At 38.8% G+C, this 18,984-nt stretch overlaps 1 protein-coding gene across 3 annotated transcripts in view; it reads right to left on the reverse strand.

Moving 5' to 3' along the window:
* TRPC4 (transient receptor potential cation channel subfamily C member 4) overlaps positions 1-18,984 on the reverse strand; it is a 162,619-nt gene that overhangs the window by 66,012 nt on the left and 77,623 nt on the right. Inside the window, exon 3 of one of the 3 annotated variants that reach the window (XM_075420745.1) lies at positions 10,591-11,109. The exons of 1 other annotated variant lie outside the window; for it this stretch is intronic. In XM_075420745.1, coding sequence (XP_075276860.1) covers positions 10,591-11,109 — 519 coding nt within the window. Of the gene's footprint in view, positions 1-10,590; positions 11,110-18,984 lie in introns of those variants that run through there. One more of the 3 variants, XM_075420753.1, reaches the window with a different exon arrangement.

An 18,984-nucleotide genomic window follows, 5' to 3' on the forward strand; every position in this document is an offset into this window, starting at 1 on the left:
AAAAAATGTGCTTTCAGTTCTCTCTTCTTTTTATTCTGGTTCAGCATTCCTTTGCACTGGTTCTAAGTTGTGTCAGGTCCGGTAAATCTAGTACCATATAAACCTAAGTGAAAATACCAGGAAAGTTAAGCAACATAGAAGAAAGACTTCTTATATTCTATATTCATTAGTAATATTAATGAAAAAAAACTGATTTCTTTAAGCAACAAAACTAACAAACTTTTCACAATGTTTCAGTAAAAACACAGCATGCTTCCCTCCCCTCCCCCCTTCAGTCTCCAAAACAGTACTTAGCAGATAACTGATGTGTTGTTTTCCAGACCACTGAAGGTGTAACTAACAACAGCAATTTATTCTGGAGTTTTGCCCTCAAAAGGCATAATCTTTACCTTTTTGCCATGTTTTACAATAAAGTTCAGGTTTTATTTTAAGGTGAAGAAATGGATGATACTGTATTCACAGAAGCAAACAAAGAAAAATCCCCTTTCTTGGGCCAGGAAGACATTCCTTTAGACAAACTTTTAAAAGTCCTCAAAATTTCACTGAAGCATAATAAATAGCGTAGTTCTGGGGCAGGTCTAAGCAGGACCTTTAACAACATAAGAGGCAGAAGCTGAGTCAATGGGTACCATAGGCTGCTCTAGCCATACTCTCTGGTGAGGTAGGTTGGATTAGTTTCATTCATTAAGTAGAAATGAACCATTAGATTATTTATTTTGACAGTGTCGTGAGTGCATTGTCCACAAAAAAAGTGAAATACAAGCTTTAAAAAATGAAAAAAACCCGTGATTCCTGCTGTATTTACTTCACACTCTGCCATTAGGAGGTGCAGCCAGCCTTACAGCATAATCACAGCTTTCACAGTGTTACAATAACACAAACAGGCCCTATCTGGAACTTAAGGCCTGACTGTGCTGGGCACAGCACAAAATCCCAGCAAGTATATGGAGAGAGGAATGAGGGCTGTAAACTCCTAAAATTACAGATATATGTTCAAAATGAAATCCTGTGCACCACCTTATTAATTCGTCTTGTTAAAAGATTATTTTTCTCTAAAATTTTGTTTGTTAAGCTAATGTTTTGTTATTGTAAGTAGAAAAAAATAGCTCATGGTGCTAAATCTACCCCAGGTTTATAGGGAAGCTTGTACGTGCTTTGGTAGTGGGTCCTTCAAAGAAAAGACAACTTCTGCTTTTGCCAGTCACATCCGAACAGAACGGGTGTGCACTGCTGGTCAGGCATAGGCAGTACTGGTTGTTTTCGCTTGAGGCAGAAATCCCAGCAACATTTCTTTTAAGAAAGACACAGAAAAGGAACTGAAATGATAGCTTTCTACTGTACTTCATTAACACCAAGTCTCCTCTACTTTGATTTAATTACTTCTAGCAAGTGTTCAAAATAAAAAGACGTTGGTGTCAGTTCATGAATAGTTTAACTAGAACCGTGATGAGAGGATTGTAACATGTGCGGCATCTGGCATTCAAAAGTTACTGATGCCTTCTGAGACATCATTAAAAAGTCAGTGCTGAGATTCATTTCCCTTTATGCGGGCTCTGAGCCTTCAGAAAATCTCTGCTACCACAGGGTAGAAACTGCAGTTGAGGCAATAAGTTGTCTAACTTGCATCTACATTTTCAACGCGTAGTGATGTAATTCTTCTAATTGAAGTGCTCTGTTTCCCTAGCCAGCCAAGGGAGCAGAGAGAGATGTCTCTGGAGTTAACTTCGATGTCTTATCTTGAGCAGACAGGATCTCCCTTGTGCATACCTCTGTCTTTTGACTGTATAAGGAATTTGCTCACATACTTTTGGAGGATTGCTTCACCACGCATTTAAAATGTAGTCACAATTAAATGATGTATTAAGCAGATGTGCTCCCACCCAGTGATTAAAGAACATTTTTTTCTAGCAGCAGTAAGTACAGCTTCCACAGGGACACGCACACTTCATTCAGTTCTGAGGTAACAGATAACCAATTAGAGTAAGACTTTAAGTATGCGTAGCAGATAAGCTGCTTACAGAATTTATGTTATTTAACAATCTATGGAGTCTTTATCTACAGACACAGAGACTTTTACATGATTTACAAGGCAAACATATGACCTGTTTTAGAGTACCTGGCTCTTGCCTGGAAAAATGTTTATCAAACTTTTTGAACACTATGGCTGAGACTCTGCAGAAATGGGTCTTTTGGAGACATGGACCCAAACGTGCATACATCACTCCTCTCAGTTATGGGATTTATAGACTAAACACATCTTCCTTTGGTGTTAAAAATGTCCAAATATTATCAGAGTCCATTTTTTGTGGGGCTTTGTTGTTTTTTACATGGAGACTTCTGAGTGCACCTTTCCAGTCTTTTGACAAATATTCACATACACAGTGACTTGCTAAGACATGGCTGCTGTGTTTCCATTTATCTTTCAGGTGTGGGTTTTTTTTCAAATGCAGGATATTTCTTAGATGTTTTGTTTCCAAAGTCATTCCTGCTTACATAGTCAATAACTCAGGCTTTTGCTTCTGAAAGACTTTTAATGAGAAATTCATTATAATGTCTAATAAAATTACTCAAAATCAATCTGTGGTTCCAAAGGAAAATTCTACCCTCTGAGAAAGTCACAAAGCTTGACTTAGACTCTTCAACTGTATTTCTGCCAGAGGAGCTCTATGGAAATTTCTAGCGTTTCCAGACATATTTTATATTCCATATCTGAATATAAGGCCAACGTTCCCAAAGAATGACAATTTAAACATTAAAAAAACATTACTAAGAACATGGCAAATTTTGATTTCAGTCCTTCAAAATTATTTTCTCTAGGCATTGGTGAGATATTAAAGTTTGATAAGGAATAATTTTTGCTTTCTATCTTATTTATGCTGCTTGATATAATAAATATGATATGGATGATATTAGGTATAAGCATTGCATGGACAAAAACGTTAAAGTCCAAGTGAAGTAAGAAGAAACTGCAGTCAAATAAAATGCTTTCCTTTATTGAAATGAAGTGTTTAGACATCGACATAGAAAGACAGATTTGAAATTGTTTGATATGTTTTCACTGAAAATTTCACTAAATTTGTGACATTATTGTGAAACATTTCCATTTCACTGAGGCTGTATTTTACATAGGAAACTAGTGAAGAATGGATGATAGCATTTTTAAAAGGCCTCTTCTGAGCAAGATTAAACAGATGGCTGTTATTATCAGTAACAAACATCTTTTTTTATCCTGTAGCACCATTTTCCTAGAAAACAAGAACTGATCTATGAAATATCAATATCATAGTATTGGATTTAAGATTTAATTTATCAGTTTTGGAGAAACTGGCTTCTCATGGTTTGGATGGGTGTACACTTTGCTGGGTAAAGAACTGGCTGAATGGCTGAGCCCAAAAAGTTGTGATAGCCAGCTGGAGTATCTCCATGCCCTTTCTTTGCTGTGTGAAGACTTACCTTGACACTGTACTTTAGTAAGGCCTTTGACATGTTCCCCACACCATCCTCCTGGAGAAACTAGCTGCCCATGGTTTGGATGGGCATACTCTTCCCTGGATAAAGAATCGGCTGAATGGTTGAGCCCAGAGAGTGGTGGTGAATGGAGTTAAATCCAGCTGGCGGCCGGTCATGAGTGGTGTTCCCCAGGGCTCAGTTTTGGGGCCAGTCTTGTTTAACATCTTTGTCAATGATCTGGATGAGGGGATGGAGTGCTCCCTCAGTAAGTTGGCAGATGACACCAAGCTGGGCGGGAGTGTCGATCTGCTCGAGGGTAGGAAGGCTCTGCAGAGGCATCTGGACAGACTGGATCGATGGGCTGAGGCCAGATGTACGAGGTTCAACAAGATCAAGTGGCAGGTCCTGCACTGGGGTCACAACAACCCCAGGCAACACTACAGGCTTGGGGAGGAGTGGCTGGAAAGCTGTCCAGTGGAAAAGGACCTTGGGGTGCTGGTCGACAGCCGGCTGAACATGAGCCAGCAATGTGCCCAGGTGGCCAAGAAGGCCAATAGCATCCTGGCTTGTATCAGGAATAGTGTGGCCAGCAGGAGTAGGGAGGTGATCGTGCCCCTGTACTCGGCACTGGTGAGGCTGCACCTGGAGTACTGTGTTCAGTTTTGGGCCCCCCACTACAAGAAGGACATTGAGGTGCTGGAGCGTGTGCAGAGAACGACAACGAGGCTGGTGAGGGGTCTGGAGAACAACTCATACGAGGAGTGGCTGAGGAAGCTGGGGCTGCTTAGTCTGGAGAAGAGGAGGCTGAGGGGAGACCTTGTTGTTCTCTACAAGTGCCTGAAAGGAGGTTGTAATCAGGCAGGTGTTGGTCTCTTCTCCCAGGTAACTAGTGATAGGATGAGAGGTAACGACCTCAGATTGCGTCAGGGGAGGTTTAGATTGGATATTAGGAAAAATTTCTTTACTGAAAGAGTGGTCAGGCATTGGAATAGGCTGTCCAGGGAAGTGGTAGAGTCCCCATCCCTGGAGGTGTTCAGAAAATGTGTAGATGTGGCACTTCAGGACATGGTTTAGCAGGCACGTTGGTGATGGGTTGACAGTTGGACTTGATGATCTTAGAGGTCTTTTCCAACCTTAATAATTCTATGATTCTATGAATTAATAATATAGTGATATAGCTCATACGAGTAATAAGTGCTGTTTGTTTTACAGGAAAATACAGGTACAGTTTTACATTAAAAACAGTTGACCCATGATGTGTGCTTCTTGTGTGAAGGAGTCCTATCTCACTTCTCGTCTGCCTGCAAATAAGCAAGCAAGATAGTCTGAAGCTGATTTCCCTGAAATTCTTATTAACAAAGCCTGTACTCTTATTAAATCTAAATGCCTTTAACTGTGTTAAATGGTTAAAACCCACTCAGACTTTCACTCTTTCTCTGCCTGTTTGCCAGTTCAGACTCTGCAGGTGCTAAGAACTCAGAAAACCAGGGCTTGGTACCTGGAAGCGGGAACTGTTAGAACAACTAGAGGTATTTGGGTGGGTTTTAGTATTTAAGCAGCCAAATTTTTTGGTAAACTTTGATTAGTCATTTCTATAGAAATGTACTGAAAAGAGAAATGATAATTTAGAAAGTGTTCTATTTTTTAAATCAAATCTTTAAAAATATTAATTCAAGACCAGGAAAAATGTCCTTCCTGAAAGTATCTTTTAGCAAATTTAGTTCTTGCTTCTTTATCTACATATCAACATGACATACAATCATGCATGGATGTTAGATAAACTATGTATTTACTTTAATTTTTAAAGACAGAAAAAGAGCTTATTGAAATGTTTCCAGAGTGTCAAAGTGAAATATGCAGAATTTAACCTACTTTACATTCTGCTAATATCAAATCTTCCAAATTTTCTAATGATCTTTAACTTACAGAAGAAGTGAAAGATGATCAGAGTAAACGAAGAATGGAAAGAAAAGGAAAAAAAGAAACAGCTAGTTTTTGTTCATTTGAAAAGTGAAAAAGTTTAACAGCTATGTACTTAAAAATTCATATTTCCTCTGTGTTGATATCAGAATGTACAATAAGAAAGCAAAATGAGACAATACTGCCAATAATTACAACCTCACCCTGCTACTATGTTTGAGCTTATACAGCTATGGCTTAAATGACATGGGCCAGTCATTAGGAGGCAAGAAAAGACAGAGATAAAAATTACTAGTAGAAGTATATAAATTGCACCAATTTAACTTCCTGTGAAACTAGAGGATATTGATTCAGCCTACTAACGTGTGTCCTCCCCCTGCTCCTTTACTTCACACATATGCCCCCTCCTGCTTCTTTATGTCACATATATGGGAAAATTAGTAAGCACTCTTTCACATATATGCAGATATATGCATAAGACCTAAACAGAACCAAAGCTGAAACAAAGCTAACTGTAGAGTGAGAGACACTGGGGTTTTGTTGTCATTTTTCTATTAAAAACTCTCAATATACATGAGACAGAACATGCAATTAGTGGCAAAGATGAATGTCTACTAATTATCATAGACTGCTACTATTCTCTGCTACTTAATTGCATTGTTGCACCAGGGTTTTGCAAATTACTTAAACTCAGAATGACATATTATTGTTATTACAGGTAGAATAACTTCTGCTTATGAATCATATACAGAATCAGTGACTTCCCTTCTACACCCTTGAATGAAACTGTGGTTGAATCAGATAACATTTTTATTTGGTTCAGGAAAATGGGAGACTATTTCTCATTGCACATTGTGTTTTTAGAATCTAGCACAACAAAATTGTAAGTGACAGCCTTCATAAAAACAAACTCTCTCATAGTTGAGATAAAATTATGCAGTAGATAGCTAGACAACGAAATGTTTGTGCCCCGTGCAGACTGGTTGCATGACTTCAGGGAATCTGTCTTGTCTGCTGCTAGTTGTAGCCCAGACAACAGGAGGTGTCAGAAACAGGCACCATAAGCATCAGCAACGCATGTTTGCTTACAGCCAAACAGCAACAGTCGTGCAAAATGAACAGAAAAAAAATGGTACCTTGGATATTCTGACCCATGTGCTACACTAAAAATAATCGTGGGTAGGCACACAAAACATAGATGCTGGCAGATAGTCTCTGGTTCTCCCACCTAACTCAAGACAGACATTATCCACAGTCTTGCCACATATTATTCTGCAGTGTAAACTTGAAACTATGAATCTCTTTCAACCTCATTAGTTATTAATGAAAGAAGATAGATGGTTTTATCAGAGAAGTTTCTTCCTTGGTAATACATAGTAGGTTCCTTCTAACAGGACTCCATGGACTGAGGATTGTTACCACTGAGATGTCTTTTGAAAGCACATGAATGAGGATCACAGTATTATGGCAAGTGCGAAAGGAATGGAAATGCAGAAGACAAGCACTTTTCACTGTGAAGAACCTCAAATTCAATTGGCATAAACTTTTTGGGTTTGTGGAGGTCCACTTCAGGGGCAATGTGGTGACCATGAACAATGCAGACAGCTCTGAGAATAAATGTGCTTTCTTCACTTCTATAGATGATAATACAGAGGTGGTACCAGGCAAGGGCTTGCAGACCATCACACCAAGCACTGCTTAATCACTTAAACTCTATGAGCATTTCTCTGTTTGTTACAAGGTATTTCTAGATCTACATTTGATCAAACACCATGTCATTCTGAAGCTCTTCAATAACTCCCAGCTTGACAATTACCTTTTCTCATGTTTATCAATTTTCCTTTCTTTACTCAATGCAAATTCTTCACCACCTATTTGTCTGCTTCTCCTGCAAGTAGCCTCAGTCTGCTGTTCCTACCCAATCTTGCGTCTTTCGAGATTAAACCAAGTTATATTATCCAAAGCCTACTCCAGTCTTTTACAAGGTTTAGTTCTAATGTGTTTCATACTCACTTGCTTACTAATGCCAAGAGGAATTACTGCCAATAACTTTCGGTGTTGTTTTCAACCTCAAAGAAAAAAGTAACCTGTAACTCCCAAGCAACTAAGTGTAGAAGCAATGTAAAAAGATACCTGTTCCTATTTTACTTGTCCTCATTCTTCATTATTTTGTTACTTTTTACTGCAATTTCTGGACTTTGAGTGGATGCTCTGAACAACCAGATCTGATTGCTTACTCATGGAGCTCTGAGCTCATGCCCAATATAGCATTACAATGTCCTTTGGTAATAGCGTGAATAAAGATTGACATGCTACGGATGAGTGCTAAGATAAGAAGGGAAGACAATGCATTCTTACCTGCTTTTCTGCTTTGTTGGGGAGAGTTAAGTTGGGTTTTACTGGTTATTATTTTGTGGGATAGCAAACAACTTAAGAGAAAGGAAGACAATAATGAGAACTGATAGCAACAAAAAAACACAAACTCGTGTGTGCTCCTGTCATAATAGAAAAGTCTTTGGAGTCTGTGGAGAACTCACTCCTGGTGGTTGAGACACACAGGGCAGAGGAAGCAGATATATCACCCCAAACCAGTATTTTTAAACAGGTTATTAATGGGCTAGTTAAAATCCAGCCCACACTTTTTTCCTGCCACTTCAAAAATCAGATTTATAAGTTGCCTCTGCAGCTTGCCATCAAGCTTGCCTTGGATAGCTGTAGTGTAAGGATATATGAAATGTGAGAGCATCTGGTTCATTGAATTATTGGTTCATTTAATTATCTGCTTAAGGGTTAATTAGTATAAGAGAAACAGAAAACAACAAGAAAAGTGATAAATTCAACACAGAAACCAGGGGATAATAGAGACAATGATGAAGACCAAGACTCTTTAGTCTCCGACAAATGGACCATTAAAGGACCAGTGGCAACCGCCTTGAGGAGGGTCAACCTCAACTTTATAACTGATCATAAGGAGGAGAAAACATCATTATCATGAGTATTACGGGATGTTTGAGGGGGTTCATGGGACTCATGGGAAATTCAAAGTTATGGAATATCAGAGAGGTCCTGTGCGATTATGTAAAATTTATTGTGAGATGTTTAGGGGAAATGTAAAGGGTGGGGAAGGATCAGGGACGAGCAGGTATGGCAAAATGGAGAGGGGAAGGCAATCAAGGGGCCGGTTTTGTGTAAGCAGGACCAGTCAGTATGCTTGCACGTGGATGGAGACACCAGGGTCTCCAGTCACTCCTGGCTGGCCTCCAGTGCCTGGGCCGAAAGAATCCCCACACCCTGGAGGCTGCTAGATTCAGCGTCTCCGGTAACATCTTTAACACAAGAAACAGAAACACCTGTCTGATCTATTATCATCACGATCCATATGCACCAGAACAGTCAGAATCCAAGCATTCGTTATGCCTGAAGTAAATTTCTTGACCTTGAGCCGTACCTACCAGAATACTGTTGTAATAATCAGAAATAAAAGAACTGATCAGTTACAGTGGCTACTATTCGTTTCAGCATCTAGTAGGAAATACATTTAAGAACACCAAGAAAGAATCTAAGAAAACTTGATTTTACTTCAGGGACACTCAAATGGTAGGGACAGTATGAAATATTTATAGAAATTAAAAATGTATGTAAAATATAAAAGATACGCTGATTTGGAATTGTTGCACTAAATCAGTACTGCTTTAATATTTGCTGTTACGAAGAATTAATGAAGTGTCATCAGCTGTATTACTGCAATTTAATTAGCCATGGGAATCTGATGCAACTATAAAAAACATTTCACCCTTCAGATGTCTCTCACTGTCTCTATCTCAGATTAAGAAAATTCAAGCTTTGTATTTAGGTTTAAAAAATAGAACCATAAGAGGTCAGAATTTTCTTTCGAGGCATTAGTCCTTTGGAAAACAGAAGTCCAAGCTAGAATTTCTTAAATAAGTGTGGGACAGGACTGGCATTTCAAGAAATAGAAATAGTAGTTGTTAAGAAAAGCCTGGAATAGTACCATCTGAAAATAATTTACAAAGGCAGTGAATATGTTGCCTAAAACATTATACTACCAAATATAAAATTATGCTATATATTTCCTGAATGAAAAAATACTTATTAGAAGACTTATGAAGTCAGAGGCTAATTGAGATATTTTTCCAGCACTACTTCAGTAGGTCCCTACCTTCATGATAGATTCTTAGCACTACTAAACTATATTTCAAATGGACAACAGGACCATTACATGTTTGGTTATTGTTCCTACAAACCTTTCTAACATACTTCACATATTAATGCATTTACTATTCTATTTTGCAGAAGGGAGATTTAGCAGGGATAGACAGACTAATTCAAAATATCACAGAAGTTTCTTAAGCGTTTCCCGTATTTTATCTGAACAAGTAATATTAAATTAGGAATGGCATTTATCTCACCTATACACTTCCATCATTCAGCTGACTTCAGACGTACAATTTCCAAATGAGTTGATAAAACACATTCTGACATGATGATAAGCAGGGACCATGTGAAGTTTTGGAACTATCAGGGAAGCTGCATTCCTAACGCATTTTTCGTTCTCGATTCTTTTGCTTTTGCATGCACATAAGAACTTAAGTATTTTTAAAAGAGATGCAGACATCCCCTAATTCCAATTGAAAATATGTATCAGTGAAGCAAACTCCTGAATTCTTAACTGTCATGGAAGCAAACACCCAGGTATCTCCATTTGGGATTCTTTTCATGTCCAAGTTTTGGGAAACCACACATTGCTATTTATCTTATATTTCAGTATCTGTTTATAACAGCTATTTTTTGAAGAAACCCCTCTACAGAGCTACCTGTAGTATTTTATAGGTGTTTAAACACAGCCTCCTTTTTTCTGTCAGGCACAATTAAAGCTCATTTGAAGTATGGTGTATGTATTTCTCATCCTATTATTGAACAGCTCTCCAGAGCACAACTACTGGAGACCACGTCTATTCAGGTACAAAAGAAAAAAAAGTTTCTTGGACCTGTGCTGTAAGAGAACATTTTAAATTCTGATACTATCAAACTGTAACAGCTATTCAAATTCATCTAATTAAAAATGTAAAAAAAAGAAGAGACTCTGTAGAACAAAAAAAGATAAGCAGCAATTTGTCTCAGTTAAAAGGATGTATTTCAGACTATTATCTATCACATTACTACTACTAAATATGCTTAAACATTCTCCAGCACACTCACCTCTTTTTGACGGTACTTAATTGCCAGTTTCAATCTTGCAAGATCATTACCACTTTGTTCTTCTATCAAGCTATTATCATCTCTGTAATTAAGAATAATTTCCAATTCCCTGGAACTCCGTGTCTGATCCAGGAGATCTTTTGCAAATTGCTTGCATTGCCGTGACAGTTCCTCATATTCCGACTTAAATTCATTTTCGACTTTACTCAGTTCCTGCAGCTCCCAGCTCAGCTGAAAAGCGGTAAGAAAAGGATCCTCACTGGACAAAGCAATCAATGATGGGCTTGCCAGAGCCTTGTAGATATTGAGTCTGGACCGAGAGTGGCGGAGGCTGTCCACATCTGAACTTGAGACACATTCAACACAGTTACAGCGGACCTCATGTGGCCTGGGCACGGAAACCCCTTTCTGCACAAGGAGCTTTATGATTTCGTAATTGTTGGTGTGAGCAGCCAGAATAATGGGTGTGATATCCGGTGTAAATTCCGAAAATTGCTTGTCCAGAAGCACTGGCGGCACCTGTGAAAAAAAGGCAAAAACCCTTACAGGCCTCTTCATTGAACAAGAGCTACATAAAATGAAGCTATCAATAGTTTACCAGGTAGTACACTTACTGATGGATCTTTGCTTTTGGCCAGAGTTGAAAGAAACACTTTAAACATAACAATTAAATTAGCAAAGATAGCCTCCTTCCAGTTAATAAATTGCTATAAATAGGGTGTGATTTTTCATAAAACCTGTTTGTATGCAAACAGCCCATGGGCAATAATTCGTCAGAGCAAATGATTAGATAAACAAGGAAAAGTCAGACACAAATGCTCCTGCTGGGTCCTGCCAGGTGTGTATTTCTGTATTTTCAGTCTTCTGAGGCATTTCTATATTTTATCAGAAGACTGTAAGGTCTTTTATTTTAAGCCTGTTTCTTTATTTTACAATACAAAACTCTAAAGTCTTTCCCAGATCAAGACAGCTCATTAGACTAGTACGATGAAGCCATATAAGTGTAATTAACCAATGTCAATCAAAGAAAAAAAAAAAGGTATTGGCAGCATCACTTATGGACTGCCTTTGGTCCATAGCTCAATAACCAAGCACAAACTCAATCCACATCAGCGAGATGTTCTGAGTGATGCTCTGTTAGGAGGAAGAGAAAGGGAAAACATTTGATTAAAAGTTATCTGAAGGCTAGAGAAATAGATGGCCACTGGAGGGAGGAACAGATGTTTGAGAGAAGCATTATCAACCGAATGACCTTGTTGCCAAGTAGAAATAACACAAATAGCTAAGAGCAGTTAATGGGAAGCAGGTAAAGCGTTTGAGAACAGTGCAAGAATGAGTTCAAATGATCTATGTTTAGAGCCTTGGGAGGGAATGAAGTGGAGCAAAAAATTAAATGCACAGAATCAGTGAAAAAGAAAACTACAATCAAATTAAGCTGAAAAGAAACTGCAGTCTGTGAATCTAAATCCATAAATAAAATCCATAGATCATGGATTTTTTTTTTCTCCCTCTTTATTAGAAAGACACTGTGTATTTCGTACATTTTTTTTAGCTGTTCTGCGGGTAAAACAACTCTTGTTTGTTCAATGGGACTATGTCCATGTATAAGAGCTGCTGTGTGTGTGGGCTGTAAAACAGGCGCCTGAAGCACTAATTAGCTGAATGAGAGAATTACTTTGGGAGGTGGCCACTTATTCATGTAAAATGGGGTGGAAAGTCAAGACTGGAGATCCGGCATTTGGGATTGTACTCACATATCCCTAGGGAAACAATCCCTGCCTGGCCATAGCGTATTTCTGACCTCGAGAAGCTGTGCTGGATTCTGAGAAGGTATGTGGAGTCAACGGGCGGAAATCCCTTTTCTCCCTTCCCATGCACTCAGACACGCATACTTGGCTTGGCACTGGGTAAGGCTGGCACGGAGTCCATTCTGGAGCAGGGCTGTGGGATGTCTGAGCTAGCCCACCCACCCTCACGACCCCACGCAGAGGCAGTGGCTGCCCTCACAGCCCTCCCCACTGGATTATGGGAGATGCTTGCAAACAGGGGCTGTGAGCTGAGCAGCTCCTGAGCAAGTTCTCTTCTGCTTTCCCTTTCTTTATTCTGAGGCACAAACAAAAAGTAAAGCCTTCATGTAGTGTGCGCAGGCATACAAGAGACACATGGGTTTAAAATTACACAGGAGGTAAGGAACTCAGCTGAGAATATGCTGAAGGCACCTACGGCTCGGGCAGACACTCAGGTACAAGAACAAGCAGCAGATCTGTGCACTGTGTCCAGTCTCCGCTGTGGTCGGGACAAGAAACAGAACCTGGGCACATGTTTTCTCAGAGGACTCTCTGGCTGCGTCCACAATGCTCTGTCCGGTCTCTCACAACGCTGGAAGCTTCCCGGTCACTTTTGGTCGTCTGTTACCTCCAGGCTGAACATCATGCAGAGCTCTCCGGAGGGTGCCCATGTGCCCAGATCACTTCATTATTCCTGCCCAGTGCAGATTTGGGCTTGAAATCCAGATCTGTTTTCTCACCTGCCTGTGATGCCAGTGGGGAAAATGTGACCCATTTCCAGCCTCAACCTGACTGGTTATTGTAGTCTTAGATGTATCTTCTCTTTTACTCACATATTATATAGAAAAAAAGAGAGCACAGGTGTCCACACAGAGACCCTTTTCCTGCTCTCTAAATTGCAACTGTGGTCAATGCTTTTGAGGCTAGAAAGAGATGAAAACAGCAGTAGAGGCTCCAACTTTGCATTAGTAGAAGTAAGCTTTTGGGCTATCATGGGTCCAAAAAAGGTTTACAGGGAGGGATGTGTTGTGCTCTGCTCTGAGACTGTCTGCCACAACTAGTGAGACTCCCCCTTGGCCCCGGGCCAGGGTATCAGGGAGTACAGCAGGGGGCTGGAAGGGCAGAAAACTCAAGGATACAAAGCTGTAACTCCAAACTCACCGACTGCTCAGAGTATTCCTCTGTCATTATCTTTGTACTTTCTGACAGTACTAAACTCATACTTGCTTCAAGCCCTGCCAGAACTGAAGGCAATCTTAGGATGTCATTAACTGCAATCTTCTCTGAAAAATTAACAGACACAGCTTCAAACAACCTGGCATTACAATGATTAACTTGTACATGGGGCCTGTCAACTCAAAAGCTGATTGTTTTTCTCATAGCTTATCAAAACCTTTCATCTTAAGCTAACTCAGCTATAAGGCTAATGCACACATTTTGGAACTCACATCGTCAGAATTTACCCAAATATGGAAGTGTGTATTCAATCACTTCAGCCTTAACTTACAGTTACAATTAAACTTAAAGGGCAAATCCTAAGACTGCAACTTTAATTAGATCATGAGTTTAACCCCTGACCCTTTACTTTCTATTTTAAGATTTCCTACTCATTTAAACCAGAAATACACGGAATACCAAAATAATAAGGTCAAATTATTCCCTCATTTGCAGTATTATGAAGTACTTATCTTCTGCAGTTCTGACTGCTCTCATGGCACTCAGAATATTTCTGTACTTAACTGCTGACCCAGAGCACTTGCTCCGAAGTCACCAGACTTCTGATGAATTTTACTTTCAGTCTATCTACTGAAAAATAATTCTCTTTAAATAAGACAAAACAGATAACCAACACACACTGATAAAAGCCACACAACCTACATATTTGACAGAAACTCACAGGAAACACATCAATCTTCCTTAAATCCTGGGAGGACAGGAAGCTACTAGGTCTTACAGTCCTTGACTGTGACTGTGACTTCCCAAGACTTAGCAATGATGTAAATATATTATACACTTTGGAGTTAATATGTCAAGTGTGAGGCTACTTAAACTTAGAAAGGTCAAATGATTTTTGCCTTCTTACATTTTGTTGAATTTTTTCTACCTTAACACTATTTATAGGGCTGAGTAAAGCAGTTTGGTGACTGTGTATACTTGTATGGGTATCTGTATGGGGATGAGTAGGCAAAAAGAAAACAAAACAGAAAAGAAGCAAACATAGCTCAAAGTCTGTACACTTCAGTGCTCAAGGACAAGAGATTTTTTGTTGCATTCCTTTTCCTTGCACTTACTGTAAGTGGGAATGAGTCAGTCCAACTTAGCTATCTAACAATTTTTTTAGACACCAAGTGGAACAGCACTCTTCAATGTGTGTTAAATTTCCCTGTATCGTGTGTGTGAAGAGAAGCCCCTTTGCTATGACAGAAAGAGAAATCTAGGCTAAATTAAGGCCAGTTAGGCCTGAGACATTTTCTGTCCCTATGACATAAAAGTAGAGAGACCATTTGCTCATGATCTCTTAGATACCTAGGAAAAGCTAACAGTCAGTTTGGAACAGGAGGAACGGAAACCCAGGTGTGTCCGTTTCTCCATTTAGATGTCTCATAATGGCTCTCATTACTGCAATATCTTAACAGAGAGACTGAAAACTACAGTGCCCATTTACCTACTTTTTAAGTAGCTCAGAATCTATGTGAAGCAACCTATTTCCTTGGGCAAACAGATCGCTTGCCTGGTTCTCATCTTTATTTACAATTCTTTTGTCTTTTGCTTGTAAAGGAAGAGTAAATCCTGCAATGGCTGCAAGTTGTTAGGTGAATAAATTTCTGAGTCATGTCAATCATGACAGTATGATTGGAGGAAAAACCTAAAGCAAAGAAAAAAAAGGATATATGACAGACAACAAGATGAATACATATGTAATCTCATGCAGTACCATATTATATAAGGAAATTAATATTATAAAGGTGTGTTATCAAGCTCATCAGTTGCTTCAACACTACTGCTCTACAGCTGTCATCAGCCCAACACCTTGAAGATTCTGAACTCCATGCTTCAGTATAGCCCACAGCATACAAGTTACCCCTATGCACATAGAGTGTTCTGATTTACATTCTGGTTTGTTGAGTTCTTCTCTTCTTTGGTTTTACACTATTGTATCAGTTGAAGTACATCCTGATTATGATGATGGAATTACTTGTACCAGGAAGGACTCAAAAAATCCTCCTACCCCCAACTCCTTTCACATACACTAAGTCACTGATAAACTACCAGATAACTTGAATAACTTGAACATATAATTTCAAGATAAACTGAATTCAGTTCATCACTGAAGGGATCTGTACATAGTCTATCCTGAAAGACACGCTGAAACTATCTCAGGAGACTGCACAAACTGCAGGCCTACAACGCTGGCCCCAGATCTGGCTGAAAGCCTTTTTCCCCTACACCAAGGTGCATGGCATGTTGTTTGGTCATCGAGTGTGTGAGGCAGGTAAGTGGATGGAAGTTGCTAAGCTGAGCTCAAGGATAGCATCATTTCACGGCTGTGTGTGTGACACCAGCCAGGCAACACCCCTCTGGTACGTTGTCATTTTCTGCTTTCCATAGGCAGCTTCCCTGGCCTCCCTGGAAAGGGTTCAACTTGTTTACTATCCTTGGACTCATTACATTTCCTAAAGGTAAGTACCACACTCTTCATGTGCTACTGAAATATTTTCCTTCCTTTTATAATATTCTGCCTCTATATGTATTCATTTTGTAGGAAACAGACATATCCACAAAACCTCACCCTTGCTCTAAGGCACTCTAAGTTAACTGACAACAGTCTGGGGACTAAATGTAAATGTACAAAAATGCAATGAAATTTTTTACAGGTACTGTAAGAATTCATAAGAATGCATGCTTTGAATACTAATTAAACATCTGAAATGCTGCCTCAGTCCAGCAGGTAAGACTTCATTACAAAATGTATCCTTCAACATTTTCACACCCCCAGTTCAGCTTGACACTGTCAACGTGTTTAATGCTCATCTTCCAGATTTCTCTTCTCTGGAGTCTAACCACAAGCAACAGAGATGATAAAAATGGGGCAGTGCATACTTAAGGTTAAGTGACGCTTATCTTTTTGGATCTTAAATAAAATCGTGAATCTTTAATAAAGTATGTTTTCAAAAAATAAAATACTGTTTCCTATATAAAATATATTACAACCTTAAAATAAAATTCTCAGTGCTAAACACCTAAGGCCATAAAACCTCCCTCTAGTGCTAAATTATGGGATGTGGTTCACAGAAAAATGAGAGGACTGACTAGCCAAAATGAAATCCTAACCACAAGTTGAGAGTTTGTGGTGGGAAGTTTTCTCTGGGCTGCAGCTTTGAGATGGAAGTATCCTCTATCAGATTCCATATGATGTCATGAATGGAAAAAGTGGGGGATTCCCTGAGGGGAATAAAACACAGAAATTCGACCTGTGGCAATAACAGCTAGACAACTTCTCTGGACCTCAAGACACGGGTTTTGTTACCAGTCCTGCCAGTAACTCTCGGTTGCCTAAGCAGACCACCTCTTTCTGCTTCTTTTCCCAGTTGAGCACACTTCTTTGAGGAAAGGTTTTATCGACCGGGGGTGTAATTCCAGTTATAAATTAACATCAGGATGATATAGCAAAAAATAATAAGTAAAAAAGCAAATATTTCTGTGTGGAGATTCTTGAACAAAAGATGCTGGATTTTTTTTTTTTTTTTTATTTTAAACCCTTACTTTATTGCAAAACTTGCCTGTTAACAATAAAAAGGACCAATTCGACCAACATTTTGTTTCAGATCAAATTATTGTGATCATACTATTTTATTATAAGAATTCTAACTATTAATTTTATAAAATGTACCTAACATTTACTTATCAAAATATTACAGTTCAGGTCAGCCAAGAAAGTTTTCTCACAGAAATAAGCTTTGATAAGCAAACCAAAACAGAGACCTAATTTTAGATAGCTAAACACTCCCCTTACCATACAGCGCAACAGAATTTATTCAGTAGACACAAGCCATATGCTGAACTATCTCAAAACTTGATGGCTGTGCTAACTAATGCTAATACCAACCCACAGATAACCACAGCTCATGCCTCCTAACCGGCACTGCTGGGTTGCAAAATGGATATTTTTCAAAAGAACTGGATTCATCATTCTGGCCAATTTTCCAGGGTTTGCAAGAAGAAGGTATGAACAGTTAATGCTGAATGTGTTGCCTTTAGGAGTTTGCTTTTTCTCTATCTCCTGTTGGTAGGGCAGGCAGCTGCCTTCCTTGCAAACCTTTCTTGGTGTATACCACACAGGCCATAAATATTTCCAAGGATCAGGCCTCAATGTCCTTATTTGCTGCTAATATGCATTGTCATTAGCAAAGGATAACTTCTCCCCAGTTAGTTAGAATAGTGTTTTATGTAATAACATATCTATTTATTTTGCTTTGCTGGGACATGACTGGGAACATGCATGTTACAATAGTTAGCACAAAATCCCTTTCACATTTAAGTATGATTCAGTGCTTGCCTTTTTGTGTATATGAGAATTTCACAACATTCAATTTACAGGTTTGAGTTATCTTCATTCTTTTTTCTAAGTAAAAGCTAAGTTTTCAAAACCTCAGCATTTTTTTCTTTTTTTTTTATCAGTTACACTTAACCTACCCCAAGATGTGAGCCAATGTTTTTCTAGTGCTTTTTCATGCTCATCCTATTACAGCTGAATCAATTTGTGTGTCACAATAGTCACAGCATGGACTGATGACTTCCAGTCTCTGTGCCAGCCACACTGCACAAAAGGCATTAATGTTACATATTAAGAAAAAGAATTACAATAGTATTTAGTAATTCACTGAAACCAACACCACTTTTCTAAACAATGAGGATGACTTGCATAACTGCATGATACAAATAACAGTATATACTTAACACATCTGCAGAACATTTGAGCCAAACAGTGTAAAGGAATTCAGAAGCACCGGATAGCAGAAAGGAACTTGTCGGAAGGTCTTCTTCACCCATTTGAACCCAAAGTATGGTAACTACACTAGATAAATCCCCACACTTATTTAACCAATCTGTTCTTAAAGCCCTGCAGTGGTGAATGGATGTGCTGCACCATTTCCAGACAACGTTTCTGATTCTTTTTACCTTCGTGCAGTTTAAGCCCACAATGTCTGGTTCTATAAAATGTGGATACAGAGAATACACTATTTATTTACTATAGTTTCAGCTTTCTCTTTTAAACAATAATTCCTTCAGACTTTCCTTATGGTGAATATTTTTTAATTTTCTGAACTTTCTTATTTCTTTCTGCACATTCCTCACCACTTCCGAGTACAACAGAGGACAAATTCACATAGATCTTATCATCTGTTCTCATTCTGATGTGACCAAATACGATGCTGACTTTTGCACAGTATTATTATATTGTACAGTCTTTTTCTGTTAGTCTTTATTTTAATCCCCACTGCAGAACTGTTATCTTAATAATTTTCAATTCCAATACATACTTGGTTGATTATTTCTGCTTACTTAGAACCTTACACTTTTTCTTACTGGACTGTTGTATTTTTTA

The sequence above is a fragment of the Opisthocomus hoazin genome, chromosome 1, assembly GCF_030867145.1.
Source record: "Opisthocomus hoazin isolate bOpiHoa1 chromosome 1, bOpiHoa1.hap1, whole genome shotgun sequence".
NCBI lineage: Eukaryota > Metazoa > Chordata > Aves > Opisthocomiformes > Opisthocomidae > Opisthocomus > Opisthocomus hoazin.